This window comes from Sminthopsis crassicaudata, chromosome 3 (assembly GCF_048593235.1).
Source record: "Sminthopsis crassicaudata isolate SCR6 chromosome 3, ASM4859323v1, whole genome shotgun sequence".
NCBI lineage: Eukaryota > Metazoa > Chordata > Mammalia > Dasyuromorphia > Dasyuridae > Sminthopsis > Sminthopsis crassicaudata.
This window is the reverse complement of record NC_133619.1, coordinates 533,262,148-533,284,160: the sequence shown is the minus strand read 5'-3', so window position 1 is coordinate 533,284,160 and position 22,013 is coordinate 533,262,148. Positions and strand designations below refer to the sequence as shown.

General features: G+C 33.7%; 1 protein-coding gene across 2 annotated transcripts in view; it reads right to left on the bottom strand.

The window, feature by feature from the left end:
- LOC141563386 (caspase-12-like) overlaps positions 1-21,681 on the bottom strand; it is a 30,201-nt gene extending 8,520 nt beyond the window's left edge. For both annotated transcript variants that reach the window (XR_012488409.1, XM_074304385.1), the window contains exons 1-7: positions 21,586-21,681; positions 19,805-20,053; positions 18,981-19,058; positions 12,967-13,061; positions 10,129-10,302; positions 9,416-9,650; positions 8,888-9,034 (exon numbers count right to left, since the gene is read on the bottom strand). Coding sequence is in view for 1 of the 2 variants with exons in the window: in XM_074304385.1 (XP_074160486.1) it covers positions 8,888-9,034; positions 9,416-9,650; positions 10,129-10,302; positions 12,967-13,061; positions 18,981-19,058; positions 19,805-20,053; positions 21,586-21,592 (985 nt within the window). In the remaining variant the exon portion in view is untranslated. The remainder of the gene's footprint in view (positions 1-8,887; positions 9,035-9,415; positions 9,651-10,128; positions 10,303-12,966; positions 13,062-18,980; positions 19,059-19,804; positions 20,054-21,585) is intronic.
- Between the last annotated feature and the right edge of the window lie 332 nt (positions 21,682-22,013).

The following is a 22,013-nucleotide window of genomic DNA, read 5'->3' as shown; positions in this document are numbered from 1 at the left end:
CTTTCTTTCTTTCTTTCTTTCTTTCTTTCTTTCTTTCTTTCTCTCTCTCTCTCTCTCTCTCTCTCTCTCTCTCTTTCTTTCTTTCTTTCTTCTTTCTTTCTTTCTTTCTTTCTTTCTTTTCTTTCTTTCTTTCTTTCTCTTTCTTTCTTTCTTTCTTTTCTTTCTTTCTTTCTTTCTTTCTTCCTTCCTTCCTTCCTTCCTTCCTTCCTTCCTTTCTTTTTCTTTCTTTCTTCTTTCTTTCTTTCTTTCTTTCTTTTTTTTTTTTTTTTTTTTTTTTGTTCTTTGTTTTTATTCTTTAATTATGTACTCTTGAATCTGATCTGGTCTGTCATTGAGCTGACTTCACTTTGTCATGTCTACCAGAGAAGAGACAATGATTGCCAGTAGATGGAGACTTTAGAAATATTATATAGGTTAAAGATATTCCAAGCACAAATTTTAGGTCATGAGATAAACACTGCCACCCAGAGAAACGAAGAGCTAACGGAATAGAACAGTGATCATTTAGAACTTCAGAGCATTTGGTACATTCTTGGAAACAGATCTAGGATGTGTCCTAACAAGTAACCACCAGACTTCTCTGGGTGTGATATATATATATATATATATATATATATATATATATATATATATATATATATGTTATCTAAAATAAGTAGGCAAATGGCAAAGAATGCCATCTGATGGTCATATCTCTTAGAGAGACTGTAAATAATATTTAAGCAAGAACTTGATGAAAAATCTTCATTATAACATCCTATTTTCTTCTACTGTCTAGACTTACTGGTAAGAATTTTCACTCCACTCATTATAACTATCCCCAAAGTACTTATAAGAATCATTCACATTCACTTTTCTAAAACTAGATACTAGTAATTGATTAAGGAAGACTACATTCATTGATATATGTCTTCTATGGAGCTTTGTTGTTATTGTTGTTGCTGCTGCTGTGGTTCTATTACCTCTTAAATGTTAACATACATGTTTTAAGACGGAAATTACTAAACTGACAAATATCCAAAGAATGATCTCATAGATGAGTCACATCCATAATATTAACTTTGTTTAAAAGAACTGAATATGTTTAGTCTGAATAAGGAAAGCTTAGGCTGGGAAAGGGGGAGGGAGGGAGATGATAATTAATTGAAAGTAATTGAATTAATTGAAAGATGATAGAAGAATTTGATTTGTTTTGAGGGGTTCTATAGTACAGAACTAAGAGCAATGGGAAGAAGTTAAAAAGAGGAAAAATAGGTTGGATAGAAGAAAAAAAAAAACAAAAGCAAACAAAAAACTTGCATTGTTCTGTCTACAACTGAGACGAATGTGTCAAAAGGTAATGATTTTCTATATTAGTGGTCTTTAAGCAATAACTGAATGATAGGTATTATAGAAAGGAAGTCTTCCAAAGATGGGTTGATTAAAAAACACCTGAGCTGGCGGAGCCAAGATGGCGGAGAAGAAACACACGACTCAGTGAACGTCCTCACTCCCTCACAACCAATTAGATAAATTAAGTCTCAGAATTAGCTCAGGACTGATAGATACCACAAGGACTGGAAGCACGACTTACCAGCTGAAGAGAATCTGGAGTTTCAACAGGAAAGGTCAGTTCTCAGGGGAGGAATAAGAGAGACCAGCACAGACGGTGGGGTAGGGGCACACTGCGCCCATTGTGCTGGGAAGGGCTCTGGGATCAGAGAAGCCACTAAGGTAAAGGAATCTGGCACAGGCTGTTAGCTCTTCTCTGCTAATTATTTAGCAGTTCAGAAGAGAAAGCCAAAATATTTTAAAACTCAAATTAGATTTTCCCCGATCCTGGGGGTGACTCAGCAGATCTCGGCGCCAGGGGGTGTGGCCTCAGCTACCTCCTGAGAATAGTTAAGAGATTGACAAGTGGGTGGATACGGCCCAAGGCAACACACACTGCCTAGTTTAGCTGGAGGGAGTGGAACTCAGCTCCAGGAAGTCCCAGAGAAGCGGAACCTTTGAACTAGGGACCGCGGTTTCTGGCAGACACTTCCAGTTTGAGCGCAGGGGCTTTTCACGACACCTGCTGCAGACATCCACGCCCCACCCGGACACTTAGGCTGGGCTTTGTGCTGTCTTTACTATTCTACGCCCTCGAAGCACAGTAGTGCTAATCACCTCTGAGGCACTTCCAGGGAGGGGGTGGGGAACTCTCTACCAGAGCTCTATCTTAGCTCAGGCGCAGGAGCCTCTGCATCCATCTGGTCTGGGAGGAAGCTGGTAAAGAAGTAAATAAATAATTTCCTACCCCAGGGACAGACCCCAAAAGATTTTTTAAGTATGAGCAAAAAAGCTAGAAAAACCATAGATTCCTTCTATACAGAGAAAGAGCAGGTATACAACCCCGAGGAAGTTAACAGCAGAGAGACAGCAGATAACAACCTAAAGGGGAACAATTCCTGCCCCCCATCACATAACTCTCTCCTAGAAGAAGCTCTTAAAAAATTGAGGGAGATTGAAGAAAAATGGGGAAAGGAAAGGGAAGCTATGATAGAGAATAACAACGTCCTGAAATTGGAGTTGGAAAAAATAAAGAATTCACAGGAGATGCAGGGAAACAAAATTTATGAATTAGAAAAGGTTAAAAAAACACAGGAAAGTAGGATTTCTGAATTGGAAAAGATAAAAAAGTCTCAAGAAAATAGAATTTCTGAATTGGAAAAAGAAAATAATTCTCAAAAAAAAAATTAGGGAAATGGAAAAAAAATTCAATAGAGCAAAATAATTCATTTAAAAACGAAATTGGGCATTTACAAAAAGAACTAAAAACTGTGAAAGAAGAAAATAACTCCTTAAAAGTCAGGATGGAACAAATAGAAATGAATGATTCACAGAGAACCCAAGAATCAGTCAAACAAAACAAAAAAAATGAGAAGCTGGAGAACAACGTCAAATACTTACTGGGAAAATCTATAGACCTGGAAAATAGATCTAGGAGAGATAATCTGCGGATTATTGGACTTCCAGAAAACTATGACCAAAAAAAGAGCCTAGATTCTATTTTACAGGAAATTATCAAAGAGAACTGTCCAGAGATAATAGAAACAGAAGGGAAAGTAGATGTGGAAAGAATTCATCAAACTCCTTCTGAAATAGACCCTAAAAAAAGAACACCACGGAATATAGTGGCTAAGCTGCAGAATTACCACACAAAGGAGAAAATCCTGCAAGCAGCTAGAAATAAACAATTTAAATACCAAGGTGCCACAATAAGGGTCACCCAAGATCTGGCTGCCTCCACATTAAAAGATAGAAGGGCCTGGAACCTGATATTCCGTAAGGGAAAAGATCAAGGACTGCAACCAAGAATGAACTACCCAGCTAAGTTTAGCATCTTTTTCCATGGAAGAAGATGGTCATTCAATGAAACAGAGGAATTCTATATGTTTCTAAGGAAAAAACCAGACTTAAACAAAAAATTTGATCTACATCCACAAGACTGAAGAGAAACAGAAAAAGGTACACAGAACCCTTGAGAACTGTAACTCTGTTGTGGATATATAAAAAATACTCAAGGATAATTTGATTTTACTGATATAAAAGAAAAAAAGGGGGGTGTAGTAAAGGGAAGGAGGTCTGTTCAGAAAAAGGGGAAGGAGTGATAAAAAGAGGGAAACTACATCCCAGGAAGAGGCATAGAAAATACACCATATCTGAGGGAACTTAGTGAGGGGGAGAATCATTGTGTGAATCTTACTCTCATCAGGAGAGGCTCAAAGAGTAAATAATTAACATATTTGTTTTTCAGAGAATTTTCTCTCACCTCATTAAAAGGGGGGAGAGGAAAAGGGAAAAGGAAAAGGAGAATAAGTGAAGGGACTTGGCGGGAGGGGGGAGGGGTCCTAAAAAAAAAAAGAGGGAGGGTTGCGTGTCACAAGGGGGGTCTGTAAATTAAATATCGGGGAGGGGGATCAGAGGGGTCAAGGGAAAAAAGCATAATCTGGGGATAATACGATGGCAGGAAATACAGAATTAGTAATTTTAACTGTAAATGTAAATGGGATGACCGATCCCATCAAACGGAGACAGATAGCAGATTGGATCAAAAAGCAGAACCCTACAATATGTTGCCTACAGGAAACACACTTAAAGCAGGGAGATACATACAGAATAAAGGTAAAAGGTTGGAACAGAGCCTATTATGCTTCAGGTAAAGCCAAAAAAGCAGGGGTAGCTATCCTTATCTCAGATCAAGCAAAAGCAGAAGTAGATCTCGTTAAAAAAGATAAGGAAGGAAACTATATCCTGCTGAAAGGTAGCATAAATAATGAAGCCATATCAATACTAAACATATATGCACCAAATGGTATAGCATCTAACTTTCTAAAGGAAAAGTTAAGAGAACTGCAAGAAGAAATAGACAGTAAAACTATAATAGTGGGAGATCTCAACCTTGCACTCTCAGATTTAGACAAATCAAACCACAAAACAAACAAGAAAGAAATTAAAAAAGTAAATAGAACATTAGAAAAACTAGGTATGATAGACCTTTGGAGAAAACTGAATGGCAATAGAAAGGAATATACTTTCTTCTCAGCAGTTCATGGATCCTATACAAAAATTGACCATATATTAGGACATAAAGATCTCAAAATTAAATGTAGGAAGGCAGAAATAATAAATGCCTTCTTCTCAGATCACAATGCAATAAAAGCTACATTCAGTAAAAAGTTAGGGGTAAATAGACCAAAAAGTAATTGGAAACTGAATAATCTCATCTTAAAGAATGACTGGGTGAAAGAGCAAATTATAGAAACAATTAACAATTTCACCCAAGATAATGACAATGATGAGACATCATATCAAAATCTTTGGGATGCAGCTAAAGCAATAATAAGGGGAAATTTTATATCTTTAGAGGCTTATTTGAAGAAAATTGAGAAAGAGAAGATTAACGAATTGGGCTTACAACTTAAAAGGCTAGAAAAAGACCAAATTATAAACCCCCAACCAAAAATTAAACTTGAAATACAAAAATTAAAAGGAGAAATCAATAAAACTGAAAGTAAAAAAACTATTGAATTAATAAATAAAACCAAGAGTTGGTTTTATGAAAAAGCCAATAAAATAGATAAACCTTTGGTAAATTTGATCAAAAAAAAGAAAGAGGAAAATCAAATTGATAGTCTTACAAATGAAAAGGGGGATCTTTCCACCAATGAAGAGGAAATTAGAGAAATAATAAGGAGTTACTTTGCCCAACTTTATGCCAATAAATTTGATAACTTAAGTGAAATGGATGACTTCCTCCAAAAATATAGGCTCCCTAGATTAACAGAGGAGGAGATAAATTGCTTAAATAGTCCCATTTCAGAAAAAGAAATAGAACAAGCTATTAATCAACTGCCCAGGAAAAAATCCCCAGGGCCAGATGGATTCACATGTGAATTCTACCAAACATTTAAAGAACAAGTAGCCCCAATGTTATATAAATTATTTGAAAAAATAGGGGATGAAGGAGTCCTACCAAACACCTTTTATGACACAGACATGGTACTGATACCTAAACCTGGTAGATCGAAAACTGAGAAAGAAAATTATAGACCAATCTCCTTAATGAATATTGATGCTAAAATCTTAAATAAGATATTAGCAAAAAGACTTCAGAAAATCATCTCCAAGATAATACACTATGATCAAGTAGGATTTATTCCAGGAATGCAGGGCTGGTTTAATATTAGGAAAACTATTAATATAATTGACCATATTAATAATCAAATTAATAAGAACCATATGATCATCTCAATAGATGCAGAAAAAGCATTTGACAAAATCCAACATCCATTCCTACTAAAAACTCTTGAGAGTATAGGAATAAATGGACTATTCCTTAGAATAATCAGGAGCATATATTTAAGACCTTCAGTAAGCATAATATGCAATAGAAATAAACTGCAACCTTTCCCAGTAAGATCAGGAGTGAAACAAGTTTGCCCACTATCACCACTACTATTCAATATAGTACTAGAAACACTAGCCTCGGCAATAAGAGCCGAGAAAGAGATTCAAGGAATTAGAGTAGGAAATGAGGAAATTAAACTATCACTTTTTGCAGATGACATGATGGTATACTTAGAGAACCCCAAAGACTCTGCTAAAAAGCTACTAGAAATAATTCAAAATTTCAGCAAAGTGGCAGGATACAAAATAAATCCACATAAATCCTCGGCATCTTTATATATCACTAACAAAATGAAACAGCAAGAGATACAAAGAGAAATTCCATTCCAAAAAAATGTTGAGAGTATAAAATATTTGGGAATCCATCTACCAAAGAAAAGTCAGGAATTATATGAGAAAAATTACAAAACACTTGCCACAAAAATAAAATCAGATTTAAATAATTGGAAAGACATTCAGTGCTCTTGGATAGGCCGAGCGAATATAATAAAGATGACAATACTCCCCAAACTAATCTATTTATTTAGTGCTATACCAATCAGACTCCCAAGAAACTATTTTAATGACCTAGAAAAAATAACAACAAAATTCATATGGAAGAATAAAAGGTCGAGAATTGCAAGGGAACTAATGAAAAAAAACTCAGAGGAAGGTGGTCTAAGTGTACCTGATCTAAAGCTATATTATATAGCAGCAGTCACCAAAACCATTTGTTATTGACTAAGAAATAGACCGGTAGGTAGATCAGTGGAACAGATTAGATACAAAGGACAAAAATGGGTACATCTATAGCAATCTAATCTTTGACAAACCCAAAGATTCCAACATTAGGGATAAAAATTCATTATTCGGAAAAAACTGTTGGGAAAACTGGAAATTAGTATGGCAGAAATTAGATATGGATCCACACTTAACACCATATACCAAGATAAGATCAAAATGGGTCCATGATTTAGGCATAAAGAGGGAGATAATAAATAGATTAGAGGAACAGAGGATAATCTACCTCTCAGACTTGTGGAGGAGGAAGGAATTTATGACCAGAGGAGAACTAGAGATCATTATTGATCACAAAATAGAAGATTTTGATTACATCAAACTAAAAAGTTTCTGTACAAATAATACTAATGCAAGCAAGATTAGAAGGGAAGTAACAAATTGGGAAAATATTTTTAAAAACAAAGGTTCTGACAAAGGCCTCATTTCCAAAATATATAGAGAACTGACCCTAATTTATAAGAAACCGAACCATTCTCCAATTGATAAATGGTCAAAGGATATGAACAGACAATTCTCAGAGGAAGAAATTGAAACTATATCCACTCACATGAAAGAGTGTTCCAAATCACTACTGATCAGAGAAATGCAAATTAAGACCACTCTGAGATACCACTACACATCTGTCAGATTGGCTAAGATGACAGGAACAAATAATGATAAATGTTGGAGGGGATGTGGGGAAATTGGGACACTAATACATTGCTGGTGGAGTTGCGAAAGAATCCAGCCATTCTGGAGAGAAATCTGGAATTATGCCCAAAAAGTTATCAAACTGTGCATACCCTTTGACCCAGCAGCGCTACTACTGGGATTATATCCCAAAGAAATACTAAAGAGCAGAAAGAGTCATATATGTGCCAAAATGTTTGTGGCAGCTCTTTTTGTTGTAGCTAGAAACTGGAAGATGAATGGATGTCCATCAGTTGGAGAATGGTTGGGTAAATTGTGGTATATGAAGGTTATGGAATATTATTGCTCTGTAAGAAATGACCAGCAGGAGGAATACAGAGAGGCCTGGAGAGACTTAAATCAACTGATGCTGAGTGAAATGAGCAGAACCAGAAGATCACTGTACACTTCAACAACAATACTGTATGAGGATGTATTCTGATGGAAGTGGAAATCTTCAACATAAAGAAGATCCAACTCACTTCCAGTCGATCAATGATGGACAGAGGTAGCTACACCCAGAGAAGGAACACTGGGAAGTGAATGTAAATTGTTAGCACTAATATCTGTCTGCCCAGGTTGCATGTACCTTCGGATTCTAATGTTTATTGTGTAACAAGAAAATGATATTCACACACATGTATTGTACCTAGACTATATTGTAACACATGTAAAATGTATGGGATTGCCTGTCATCGGGGGGAGGGAATAGAGGGAGGGGGGGTAATTTGGAAAAATGAATACAAGGGATAATATTATAAATATATATATATATATATATATATATAATTAAAAAAAATTAAAAAAAATATAAAAAAAACACCTGAGCTTTTTTTCTAACTTAGAAATTCTTTGATTCTAATTGATTATTTTGCTAATATTTTTTCTTTGACTTTTTTTTTAATTTTATGTGATTCAGCAGCCTAATCTTTATCATCATCATAATTCTATTGGTTTGAGAAGTCTCCTAACCATCAGTAAGACAGAAAGACGATAGCCATACCAAGGACATTAAATTGCAAACCTCATTATCTAAAGATAATATGCAGATACATACATGGACATCCATATGCACAGTGGTAATTCTTTCCATTCCAGAGGTAAATTCCCTTCAATTACAGAAGTAATATCCTCCACCATTGTGGAGGAACTCATTATTTAGAATGAACAGAATATACAAACTCCAGGATGAATTTATGTTGTACATATAACCAATTTACCCCCCAGGCAAACAAAAGTTCTCAATATGTGAGGTATTCTACTAACTCAGTGAGACATGTCAAATAGAGTTTAATGGAGTCTATTATATTTTCCCTATTCCAGTGAATTAGATAAAATTATGGTTATATAACTGAGTCTTTCGCCCTGGGAAAGAATAGACCAGCTTTCAAGTCTCCCACTATCCTAGGGATATAAATTTTCTGATTGGACATAAGAGAGAGTATTTAAGGTCAGTGTATGGAGATTAGTGAAAGAGTTGTAAGTTCTCTTCTAGGAATCCACTTACATGGAGTTGTAGAGTGAAAACAAATGAAGTCCTTCTCCACATGCTCTTTTCTAATAGCATCCTCCCAAATGATATTTTTGCCACTTTTGGAGGGTTGGACACAGATGTCTGCAGAAGCTGCCACTGCACCTTGTTCTGAAACTGTTCCTAAGTCATATGGATAAAAATGATGTAAAGTTCCTTGGTTATAGTACCAGTACAGCAATTATTAAAGTAGTGTATTGTCCTTGGAGCATATTTTATAGGTTATATGCATATACATACATGCATGCACATTCAAATGCACAGAGACAATTCTTTTTTTACCATTGTAAAAGAACTAATTCTTGGGAATGAAGAAAAAATATAAACTCAAGGATGGATTTATGTTAGACATATAGCCAATTTACTAGATATATTAAATTAAAGTTAAGGTTAAATAAAGGTCAAATAACTATTTCTTTCTCTGCAGGAAAAAATAGACTAGACTTCAGAAATCTGGGTCAATAGATGGCCATATTTAGCATAATATATAACTAAAAAACTCACCTACTTGCCAAGCATGGATAATGATAACTTTTGGTTTATGTCTCAGTGTGCTACAGTTACTATTATTGAAAATTTCAAAGATGGCATCATTGGCCAAGATATCTGAGTTTTCTTGTTTATGATCTATCCCAATGATCCCATCATTGGTGCCACGGGACATGAACACAAGGAAGGTACTGTCTGAGAATTGGTGTTCTGGATGGTCGGCAAACTTCTCCAACACTGACTTCATTTCCTGAGAGACAATCAAAAAATATTGACTGATGAGCTAATGTAAATAATCAGTTGATGAGAATGAGTCTAATGGACAAAAGAATTAACATTAAAGAAATAAGAACAATAGCAACTACAATAGCTAGCGTTTTTATAGCACATATTATGTGTTAAGCAAGGAGTTAAATGCTTTACAAATATAATCTTCTTTGATGTTCACAACAATCCGGGAAGGTATGTGGTATTATTGCTCCCATTTCATAGTGGAGGAAATTGAGGTAAGCAGTGGTTAAATAACTGCTATAATCATCTAAGATTGTATTTAAATTCAGGAGTTGACTGTAAATACTAAACTCTATCCCTTGTACCACCTACTTTTCTTATAAGATAGAAAAATACAAGATAAGATTGGTTCCCATTCATGCACTTACTGGTGATTCATTTCCTTTTGGGAAAAAGAGAAAATATGGGCAGTGGTTTTGTGGACTTGTGGCTCTTACCAATGATGTAAGGTTCTCTTTGATATCCACTCTATATCCCAGGTCCTGAAGTAGCTCCTTCATTCTCTGAATGTCAAGTTTAGCCTTATTTTGCTCATTTGGATGATCAAATTTAGTGTTACAGATGATGAGGGCCAGACGTATACGGGTTTTCTTTTCCATAATTGCATATATCTATAAGAAATATATACACAGAATGCTATTTTCACACTTTAATTTCAACAGACTGATTTGATACCATAATTGATCCTAAGAAATTATAAAACCTCTGCCTAATTTGTTTCTATAGGAATATTACAAGAAAGGAATGAATTTTAACGGGAATTTTTCTACTTTTACTTTTGTTGTTCAGTCATGTCCAATTTTCCGTGAATTCATTTAGGGTTATTTTGGCAAAGATATTGGAAGAGTTTACCATTTCCTTCATCAACTCATTTATAAATAAGGAGACTGAGGACAGCAAGGTTTGAGTGGCTTGCCTAGGGTCACCCAGCTAGTCAATTTCAGATGTCATATTTCAACTGAGAAAGAGGAGTCTTTTTGATTCCAGGACCTACATGGTACTTACTTGGCCATTACTCTACTACATTATTCTACTATGTACCCATTATTCTAGTATCACACTATTGATTGTTCCAGTTCAGAACACTTCATCTTTTCCTTTCTTCCTTATATTCCCCAAGTGTCAAACTTGCATCAAGCCTCTCCTTTCTCAAAGGATGTTAAAGCTAAAAAAGAGAACTTAACATTTATATAATTCAACACCTTCATTATATTTCATGTAATTTTAATTTTTCTTCAGTCTCAATGAGGGAGGAGGAAAAAAGATAAGGAAAAAAATCAAGCCAGAAACTACATGCAATAGTCCATATCATTAGTTCTATCACCTCTACAATTATTTCTTCATAGCTTAATCAATGCCAAGATTGTTCATTTTAATTACATATAATGTGGCTTTTTACTGATATTAATATGCAGCATTACATTATATTTTAAGGTCTGCAAAGCCCTTAACAAATAATCTTTTCATAGATAAGGAAATGTTATCATAATTATAGTTTTATATCTTTTTTTTTTTCCTGATTCAACTTAAAGCAATTTCCATCAGTTTATAAAAGTCTCCCCTTAAGATTTTTGCTGATAGTGTTTGAAAATCATCCCGGATCTCTCAGGAGTGTATCTAGAACCCTGAGGAAAAAAAATGCATTTCCTTGTATGCTAGAGACTCAACAAGTTATTGCATATATTAGTTGATGAAAAGAAGTCTATAGTCTAACTACACATTATGGCTACTCTTTGAGTTTAGCTATTAACTCATTCCTTAATATGGATTAAGTAATCTAAGTGCATCATATATCACAAACCTATCCTTCTTTCTAATTATATGAGATATTCTAGGCATTACTTTATATGATTATGATTCTGTCATTTTGGGCCTACAATATTTTCTTTATTAATTTAGAAGTAATATTTTAAAAATAAGGAAACTAGGTTGTTCTTGTATAATTTTTTCTTAATGGCCTTGCTGGCTTTTTATGACTTCTGTTTTATTTTCCTAATTTCTTCAGTATCTCTTTAAGAATAAATTCTAGAATTTTGTAAATAATTTAAAATTATTAAGAAAACTGATCTCTGATTTATATTTTCTATTTACTCTTTTATTTAAAAATTTGAAATTTGATACATGATTTGCTCTTGTTTCTTCCTTACCATATTCATCTTCTCCACACTTATTTAAAGGTCACTAGTAATGATTTGGTCATCACATTTGCCAGTGTGGTACTCTTTGATGATTTGGGCCAGTCAGCAAGAATTATAAAAGACAAGCAAGTGCTTTGATATTATTTTCACATTTAAATTTTCTATTAACTTAATGAAAGATTTTTTTTTCTGTTTCTTCTAGCCCAACAATATTTTTTATTTGTCAAAACAAACAAAAAACGAAACCTGCTTATATGAGTTGAACAGTTATATTTTTCTTTGTGTTATCTAGTCTTATCAAGCCTTACTTCTTACGTCTAACAGTGATCTTTTAAAAAAAATCATCTTGGCCCCCTCTTTTTGTTTTTATTCTTTATGAACTTGTTATTTTATCAGTGGTTCATAAATCCATTTATATTGTATGTCTTTAGAAGAATGCCAGTTTACTGGCAGCCAGTATAACATCAATTTTGTTTTTTCTATTCCCCCTACCATTCATGGCTCAGTCAAAGCTCCCCTCCTACATTTTTCTCCCAGTTATTCATGTTCTTCCTCAGTATTCTGTAACCTGACTTAAAAGTATGTTATTTGAGGGCAGGAATTTTGTTTTTGTTTTTGTTTTCCTAGAAGCTCATGAAGTGGCTTACATAGGCACTTACTATATTTTGTAGAATTAAACTGAATCTTTCCCTTTGTATCATTATTGTATGTTTCATAGGTGAGTCTTTCCCTGATTACCCCTCTCAATAGATAAACTGTTTTAAATAAAGTATATATATATATTAGTTATCTATGTTAGTATTTAGATGATTGTCACACAGTGTACACAGAAATATATATTTTAAATGGAATGAGGGGAAGCAAAACCCTAGGATAGAACATAGGCCAGAATTATGATTTTTACTTGAGAAACAGAAAAGGAAATCAGAAATGTATATCAGATCTAGGAATTGAAATAAACTGGAAGTCTTGCATGTAGACATATATGGCTAGAGGGAGTTCTCCATACCATTTGGATCCCCTTAAGGCATTTCTAGACAATAGCAAACTCTACCAGAAGTTCTTAAGCCTCTATACTCTAGAAAGATTATTGATTCTTTTTTTTTTTTTTTTGCACTCATTCATCTAAAATGATACCTCTTCATTCTTTGCTTCTTTCAGTTCTTCATAGAAATCTGGAGGACTGAGCTTGACCTTGTTTAGGGGTTCAGCTGCCTGAATAGCCCGAGGTGCTGCAAGAACAAGAAAAAACAACTTCATGATAAACCAGAATATTCTCTGGCATTGTACTTCTTTTAGAACCTGCTGTAATTCTTAGGAAATGCCTCCAAGGATGACAACCTCATCCATATGATTAAAAGAAAACTGAGGTGGAAGGGAACTTTTTTTTTTTTTTTTTTACAACTTCTGAATACCAATGGTGGTTATCCTTTGGACAAACTTTGACAAATTCAAATTCATAATCTCTTTTTACCAATATTTTTCTTCTTTTGACTTGTCTATATCTAATAATTCTATCACTATTTTTTCAGACTCTCTATGCCTAACTCTCAAAGTCCTCTGAGTCTAGAAATGTGCTATCCTTTGGATCCTGCAAGTTACCAAGTCCTTTTTTTGTTTTGTTTTGTTTTGTTTTGTTTTTTTCCTTTGGAATGCATTCACATATCTTCTTTCCTTTAAGTTCTTTTACAGTAAATACTACATCTTGTGGTCATAAATGCCATTTTTTCCCTATGCTTCTTTGTAATTTTTTGTTGTTCTTGGCTGGGCACATTTTATTTTTCCCCTTTATACTTTCACCCAAAAAGGCTACAATTAAGAGTGAAGATTATTGGATGAATTCAGAAAGGCTTGGAGAGATTTGCATGTACTGATGCTGAGTGAAATGAGCAGAACCAGACGTTCACTATACACTTCAATAACAATACTGTATGAGGATGTATTCTGATGGAAGTGAATATCTTCAACATAAAGAAGATCCAACTCACTTCCAGCTGATCCATGATGGACAGAAACAACTCCACCCAGAGAAGGAACACTGGCAATTGAATGTAAAATATTAGCACCACTGTCTATCTAACTAGGCTACTTATACCTTTGGAATCCAATACTTAACATGCAACAAGAAAATTGGATTTACACACATATATTGTATCTAGGTTATACTGTAACACATGTAAAATGTATGGGATTGCCTGTCATCTAGGGGAGGGAGTAGAGGGAGGGAGGGGAAAATTTGGAAAAATGAATACAAGCGATAATGTTATTAAAAATTACTCGTGCATATATACTGTCAAAAATTTATAATTATAAAATTAAGAAAAAAAAAGAAAAAAAGAGTGGAGATTATGTGTATATACATATATAATATAATATAATATTATAACAAATATATGTATACACATCTTTGTAAGACTATCTCATATTTATTTGTCCTCTGTTTTTCTGGAGGTAGAAAACACCACTACCCTACTAGTGTAAAATGTTAATATTTGACCCTTAAATTACACTTACTGCCCTCCTTGTCTCTCATTTTTCCTGATCCTGCTCTCTCCTGGATGTTGTTTAGTCTTGTTGAAATACTGCTTTGATAATGTCAGTCCTTTGTGCCAACACCCCTTTGCTCAGTAACTCCCTCTTCCTTATAAGTATAAGGTGAGATGTTGTGTGTGCCGGGATTTTGTTTCTATATGCCAAGTCTATCTATGATTTGCATCTCTGCATAATTTTCCAGTTTTACTTCTCAGCCTCTCCTACTTAGCTTTTCACTCCAAACTAGGCTAGTCCATCTGTCATACTCTGAGCATACTGTGAATTTTTTTTTCACACTCTCTACGAATAGCAAAGGAGTAGTGACAACATGAATGAGTTAAAAGTGGTGAAGAATGATAAAGATCAAAAAGTTAACTGGAAAAAAAGAAAAAAATCATAGAAGGAGTAGGTATCTTGTGGTTTTCAAGTTATAAGGTAAACTCATATTATCTAATTTCAGTGCACCTCTTCATATCAAACAAAACTTTTACTTACATTTATTTAATTCTCTATCCCACTTTGCCTGAAGAGGTTTTTCAAAATTTCCCTTATCAGCCTACAGGAGTAGCCCTTTCCCTAACCTCTTAATTACTTCCATGCATTACTTTGCTAAGAAATCAATACTATTAATTAAAAACTTTTTTCACTTCTCATAAAAATTTTGGCATCATATTCCCTCTACTATTTCTATTATTATAACTTTTGAAGAAGTAAACTTTCTCTTACTGTTTGGAGCATATTATGTGTTTAATAATTAATTTTGCTTTCTTCCATACTCATTACTGAGGCTGGTCCTACAATATGTATTACTGATCCTATGTTCTGTCAACTGATCTAGCAGGTTTACTTTCATTTTATCTCCCCACCCTATCTAATAATTAATCTCTCCCAAACATTAGTTCTATCTCTGCTATCTACAAATATTTATAAATATCCATTGTCATTTTTTAATTTACTTTTTTCCTACAAAACACATTAATTTTCATTCTATATCTCCATTCACACTATTTTTCCAATTATCTGAAAAAGTAATAGCCACTAATTTTATTTTCACACATTACTGTTTCGTTTTACCCCTACAATCTAGCTTCCAACTTCACCTATTAAATAAAACTATCAATCCAAAGTTATTAATGATTTCTTAATCATTATATTTTTTCAGTTTTTATTTTTTTTAAAAATGAAAATACAACTAGACCAACAAAGCATTTCCATGTGCATGGCAGAACATGAGAGGATTCTAAATACGAAACAGTAAATTTCCATTTTAAGCCTATACTACACTTGTTTGTTCTCTATTTCTCTGGAGGTAGATTACATCGTACTCCATTAATCCAACTCTCCATAGTTTTCTACATCCACCAAGTCATCATTTCCTATACCATAGCAATATAACAACCTTATACTGTTTAATCATATCAAATGGGTTTCTTTCTTCATCTTCTTTTTCTTTATAGTACTTGACACTGTTGTCCACTCTTCTTTTGGGTTCATCTTTCCACCCTTGGTTTTGATGACAATCATTCTCTCATGGCTCTTTTCTAACCTACCTGGTCTTTCCATTTTAGGCTCTTTTGTTAGCTCATCATCTATTTCATTTGCACTGTGAGTATACAAGCTCTATTCTAATCATTTCTCTCTCTCTTTTTCTGTGTGTGTGCGTGTTTCTCTCTCTGTCTCCATCTGCTTCTTTATCTTCTCTCTCTCTCTCTCTCTCTCTCTCTCTCTCTCTCTCTCTCTCTCTCTCTCTCTCTCTCTCTCTCTCTCTTTCCCTGCTTGTTTCTGTATCATTTCTTTTACTATTCACCAGCTTCCATGTATTCAGTTATCATCTCTTTGAACATGATTCCCAAATCTACAAATATACCCCAATTTGGTCACTCTCTTCATTTTCTTTTCCATACCTATTAAGCAGTTAATATGTTCTAGGCAACATGCTAAGTTTGGGGGATAAAAGTAAGCCAAATAACAGTTTTTGCTCTTAAGGAGATCACATGCTAAAACATTCTAATTGTTGGACATTTTGAACTAGATATTTCACAGGCATCTGAAACTCAAGATGACCAATTTTGAAATCACTATATTTTCTTCAAAACTCACTCCTCTTCTTAACTTCTCTGTTAATGTTGAGGGCACTAACATTTCTTTCCAACTCTTGGTGTAGAGCAGGATGTTGGGCAGCATGGCCCAGTGGAATTGGCTCTAGGAGGGAGCAGCAGACAGAAGGGGGGCTGGACAGGAGTCTGGCAATAACATTCTTGTGCAATCTTGGGTTACTTTTGAATTTAGCTTTGCACTTGCCACACCCATTCATCAAAAGTTTCTGTATTCATGACGTCTTCAATTTGCTCCTTCTTCTTTACTTATATAAGCAGTCACGTACCAAATTCAGGTCCTTACCATCTCCTTCCTGGCTAATTATAATAGCTGTCTATTTAATCACTTTTTCCCTCATAATTCTCTCCTTTATCAAATCTTATATTCTAAACAATTTTCAGTGACTCCCTATTCATTCTCAATTGACAGATGAAATATTTAAATATTTAAATATCTTAACATTTTTCCTCTATCTCTTTGCTCTCTGATCTAGTAACTCATGATGGCCTTTAGTGTTGAATTTGGCTAATGCTAAAAAGACACTATCCTCTCATCTACAACTCTTAGAATCTATACTTTCTTTCAAGACTTAGTTCAAGCAATACTTTCTAAACAAAGTCCTTCTTGGCTCCCTAGTCATTTCAAAATTACCTTGTATATATTTCTGCTTATTCTGTGTGTGTGTATATATATATATATATATATATATATATATATATATATATATATATATATATATATATATATATATATATATATATATATACATATATATATTTTGTATATACACACAGAATAGAAATATGCATATATATGTATATATATATATATGTATATATATATATATATATATAAAATTATGTTATTCTTCCCATTAGAAAGAAAGAACATGGGGCAGCAAGGTAGCGCAGTGGATAGAGCACCAGCCCTGAATTCAGGAGGACCCGAGTTCAAATCTGGGCTCAGACACTTAACACTTCCTAGCTGTGTGACCTGGGCAAGTCACTTAACCCCAGCCTCAGAAAAAAAAAGAAAGAACATACTGGAAAAAAGCAGTATCACTTGTATTGATTATATTCCTATCACTTGGTATAATACATGGCATATAGTAAGCACCTAGTAAAGGTTATCTTGCTTGATGAAATTATAATAATAGATAATGGTTAGATTCCTGAAAATTATTATTTTGCCTGCATTGAGAAATGTCAAAAAGGGAGTTAAATCTCAGAATAAGCCAATATCTTGTAATTCAACATCTATGTGGCCCCAATAACTTAAGATATAAGAAAAAGAAACGTTAAATTCTAGGGAACTAGAAGAAATAACAGGGGCATTTCCTGTCTTCTTTTACTAATCCTTGAAATATCTTGATGAAAAGGATATGAATCATCAGACTGAAAAGGACCAGAGTAGCCTGATTTTAAATACAATGAAAATGAAGCTTTCAAAAATAGAGATTAGAAAAAAGTTTATGGCTAAACATGAAGAAGAAGAAAGAAGAAAGAAGAAGAAGAAGAAGAAGAAGAAGAAGAAGAAGAAGAAGAAGAAGAAGAAGAAGAAGAAGAAGAAGAAGAAGAAGAAGAAGAAGAAGAAGAAGAAGAAGAAGAAGAAGAAGAAGAAGAAGTTCAAGGAGAAAGAGGCAAAATGTAAAGAAAGAACATTGAATTTAAATTTACAGACTTGAGTTTGATTTCCAGCTATAATAATTGCTGCCTACACATTAGGGATCAAGTTCTTTTTTTTTTTTTTTTTTTTTTTTTTTTTTTTTTGTGAGCTTCAGTTGCTTTATCTATAAAATTAATAGCTAAATTGTAAAGTCTCATTTAGCTTTAAATTCTATAAAAAGTGGCTGGTTTTAAAATGTTATCTAAAATATTCCAGTATAGATAATATTATGTGGAGACCCGCTAAGTAGCACACTAGATGGAATACCAGGGCTGAAACCAAGAAGATTCATCTTTCTGAGTTCAAATCTGCCATAAAATATTTAGTAAGTAGATGAGCTACTCTGTACAAATCACTCCACTCTGTTTGCCTCTGTGTACCCCTCTACAAAATGATCTGGAAAAAATAGGCAATAGCTACAAATGTTTTTTTTTTTTTTTTTGCCAAAAACAAAAACAAAAACAAAACAAAACAAATAGGGTCACAAAGAATCAAACATAAATGAAAGCCAATGAACAATTCCAAATTCATTAGTTCTTTTGATCTCTCCAGTGTTCTTGGAGGAAAGTCAATTTCAAAATTATTAGCTCTATTTTTAGATGAGACAATGAAGAATCAGGCAGTTTAAGTTATAAACATGAATACATAGCATGAATAAGAAGAAGCTTAATTATACAAGTCTTCTGTTTTCTATCCCCAAACTATATTCTTTGCATCATACTTACGTTCACTTATATTACACTTACCTGAAGATATTTCTGCTTAGTACCTCACCCATCTAAGTTCATTCACAATTGAAGATAGGGAGTAGCAAAAATTCATTTTAAGAGCATTTCTTGGTTTGAAGTCATAGTTACCTATTAAAAGGGAAGCTACTGTTTGTGACATCCCTGAATTTTCAATTTCTTCTGAATTTTCATCTTCTCCTTGGATTCCTTATGGAAAAAGGGGGTAAAAAGGAATATGAGTTTATGTGTGTGCACATATGTGTATGTGTGTGTAGACACACACACATATATATACATATATATGTTTGTGCAATTCTATCCTTTTGTTAAATATAACATATATAATTGAATAGTTATGAATTTTAAAGGCTCATAAATTTGAAATTTACTTATAGTTACATAACTAGTGTTAGATGTATCATTTAAAGTTTAAACCCTTGTCCTTCGGATTACAAATTTAGCATCTATCCATTATAACACTAGTTTCTTACAAGTCTTTTAGCTATTTTTCTCTGCATTTTCTGATTTACAAGAAAATGGTACCTAGTATTCTTCACATTACTTTTTATAGTCAAAGGCCACATCAGGAGGAAAGTTGGATGAGACTATGCTGATTTTTCTCAAGAGACTGAATCACCCAGTCTCTTAACCTCAAAAGCAAAGACCCTTCTAGCAAAAGGGACATGCTAGGTTAGGACCTGTTAATTAAGATTGAGAGGCTGAGCAAAATAGTAGCAGGATGATAATAGCAAGCTATGGGGAGAGAATGAAAGGAGGACATTGGAATGTCAGAACTGAAATGCCTTGAAGATGGAATCAATCCAATTTCCCTGTCTCTGATGGAATAATGATGATGCCAGATATTGAGTTCTAAACAAAAGGGGGATTATGAAGGAAAATAGGAGTCATGACACCATGATATGAGTCTTTTATGTAATGCAATCAAATCTTACCTGAATGTAGTTGTTGTGAAGCTGTCAAAAATCTTTTCATAACGATTTGATTAATTTGGCTACTTTTAAGAGTGACAGTCTTGATGAGGTTTTCACTCCTGCCCTTTACTAATAAAAAATCTTTTTTCATGTTCCTTATCTGGTTTGGATTGATAACACCTTGCTCAATCAAATCATCAAAAATATTTTTAACCGTTTTTGTGGCCACAGTCTTTATACTCTTCAATGGATCAATAATCTTCTTTTGTTCTGTTAAAATTACAGCAGAAATGTTATTCATAGTTTAGAGATCTTTTCAGAAAACCATCTCATTTCAGAAAAAAAAGCCTTTGAAAATAACTCAGTGTGAAAGTCACTTTACATATGAGAAATAAAGTTATATAACAAACAAATATGACACCTATGCTTATTCTTTGCTTTACTGTTTTCTAGTAATGTTAGTGAATAGTTCATTTTATTGTCAGATGTAGTTTCATCAGCTGTAAAATGGGAGGTTGAAGTGAATTAATGGATTGGAAGTTCCATGGTTCTTTGAAACTTCAGCAAAGAAAATGACAGCCGTACTTTTCCATTTATATCACATTGTTTCAAGAGGATAAAGTCATTATTAAAAATGAATTTGGCAGCATTTAGTTTGACTATCATGACAGTCAAAAGTGTTCCTTTAAAAAAAGAATATGAGGTTTTTGAGCTGCTATGAAACAACACTTTTTCTGATAATGTAAAGAATGCTGAACTTTTGAGTCTAGAAAAATTTTCATTTTAAATCTTGCCTCATGTATTTGCTGGTCACATGATTTCTGGACATTGACCTTCTCAATTGTGAAATAAAGATAGTGGACTGTTAACCTCCAAATAACCTCCTAGCTCTAAGACTGTGATCCAGGAACTACTTTCAGAGATTTAAAAGCCCTTAGAAAAATATATATAGAGAGAGATATAGATATAGATATAGTATACATATAGCTAAGCATAAGGACTCACTTAAACAAGGAAATCTCTTTGATAGACCAGAATTTGAATGGACTATTTGAAATACTTTTTAGTACAAAGAGGGAGAGAAAAGAGAAGAAATTGGTTAAAGAGAGTAAGACAGCTTTCAGTTTGGGGTCATGATACAAAGTAGAAAATATTCTTTTCCTCCATTTCAGAAAGTTTGAAATTTAAACTATGTTCTATATTTTTATAGTCACAGTAGAAAGGACATCACAAAAACAGTCAAAAGATTTTTGTTTCTTACTCTCTCTTTTACACTGTGACAATCACAAGCTTTTACCAGATCTCAGTTTTTGTCTTCCATAAAATGACAGTTTGGGACACAATTTCTATAATCCCTTTCAATAATAAAAATCTATTAAACTGAGGCCTATAAAGCTTTAGCAATTTAGTCTGTCACACTCCCAGAAAGTAACAGAGCAGGAAAGGAAAAAAATAACACAATGTTGTTCCAAAGACAATCAGAAAAAAAGCAAAATAAAGAATATAAATCCAGTTTCCCTTCCATTTCTCTTTTCAGAAATTTAGAGCTGTGATCTATCTCTTCCATCCTTGTTGCTATTGTCCCAACATAAACCCAGCATAATAAAAGTTACAGCTTCAAAAAGCAGCACCATCTCCTGAAAGCAATTTCCTAGTATGTCCTTCTACTCTGAAATGACAGCCTTACTAATAGGAATGGGAAAGCAGTAGGTTTAAATATTCCCACCCTAAAAAAAAAAAAAAAAAAAAAAAAAGAAAAAGAAAAAGAAAAAACTAGCAAACAAAAAACGACCACCACTCACCAGCCATGGTCCATCTAACTCAGTGGCAAAGCAAGATAGTGAAAATGAAAGTATATGTTAGCCTTCCTGTATTTGCCCAGAGAGGGAAGGGCAATAAAATGAAGGAAGGAAGGGAGGGAGGGCAGTAAAAGATTAAAAGAGCTTCCTTAGCATTCCACAGCATTTGAACCATCATTCTCAGACTAGTGTTCTTTGTAGTGTACTATGGGGGCTACAACTTAGCATTTCTATTTGCTCTTTACACATAATCTTCTCAGCCTAGAATAATCCTCTTAAAAAAGGCAAATGACCCAGTTAAGAACAATAAAATTGATGATATATTTATGCATTATTTTTATTATAAATTTCTCAGAATATTATAAATACTCAGTAAATCTAAGGATATTTTCTTCAACTTATTTTAAATAAAGGCCAAGGACAGCCAGAAA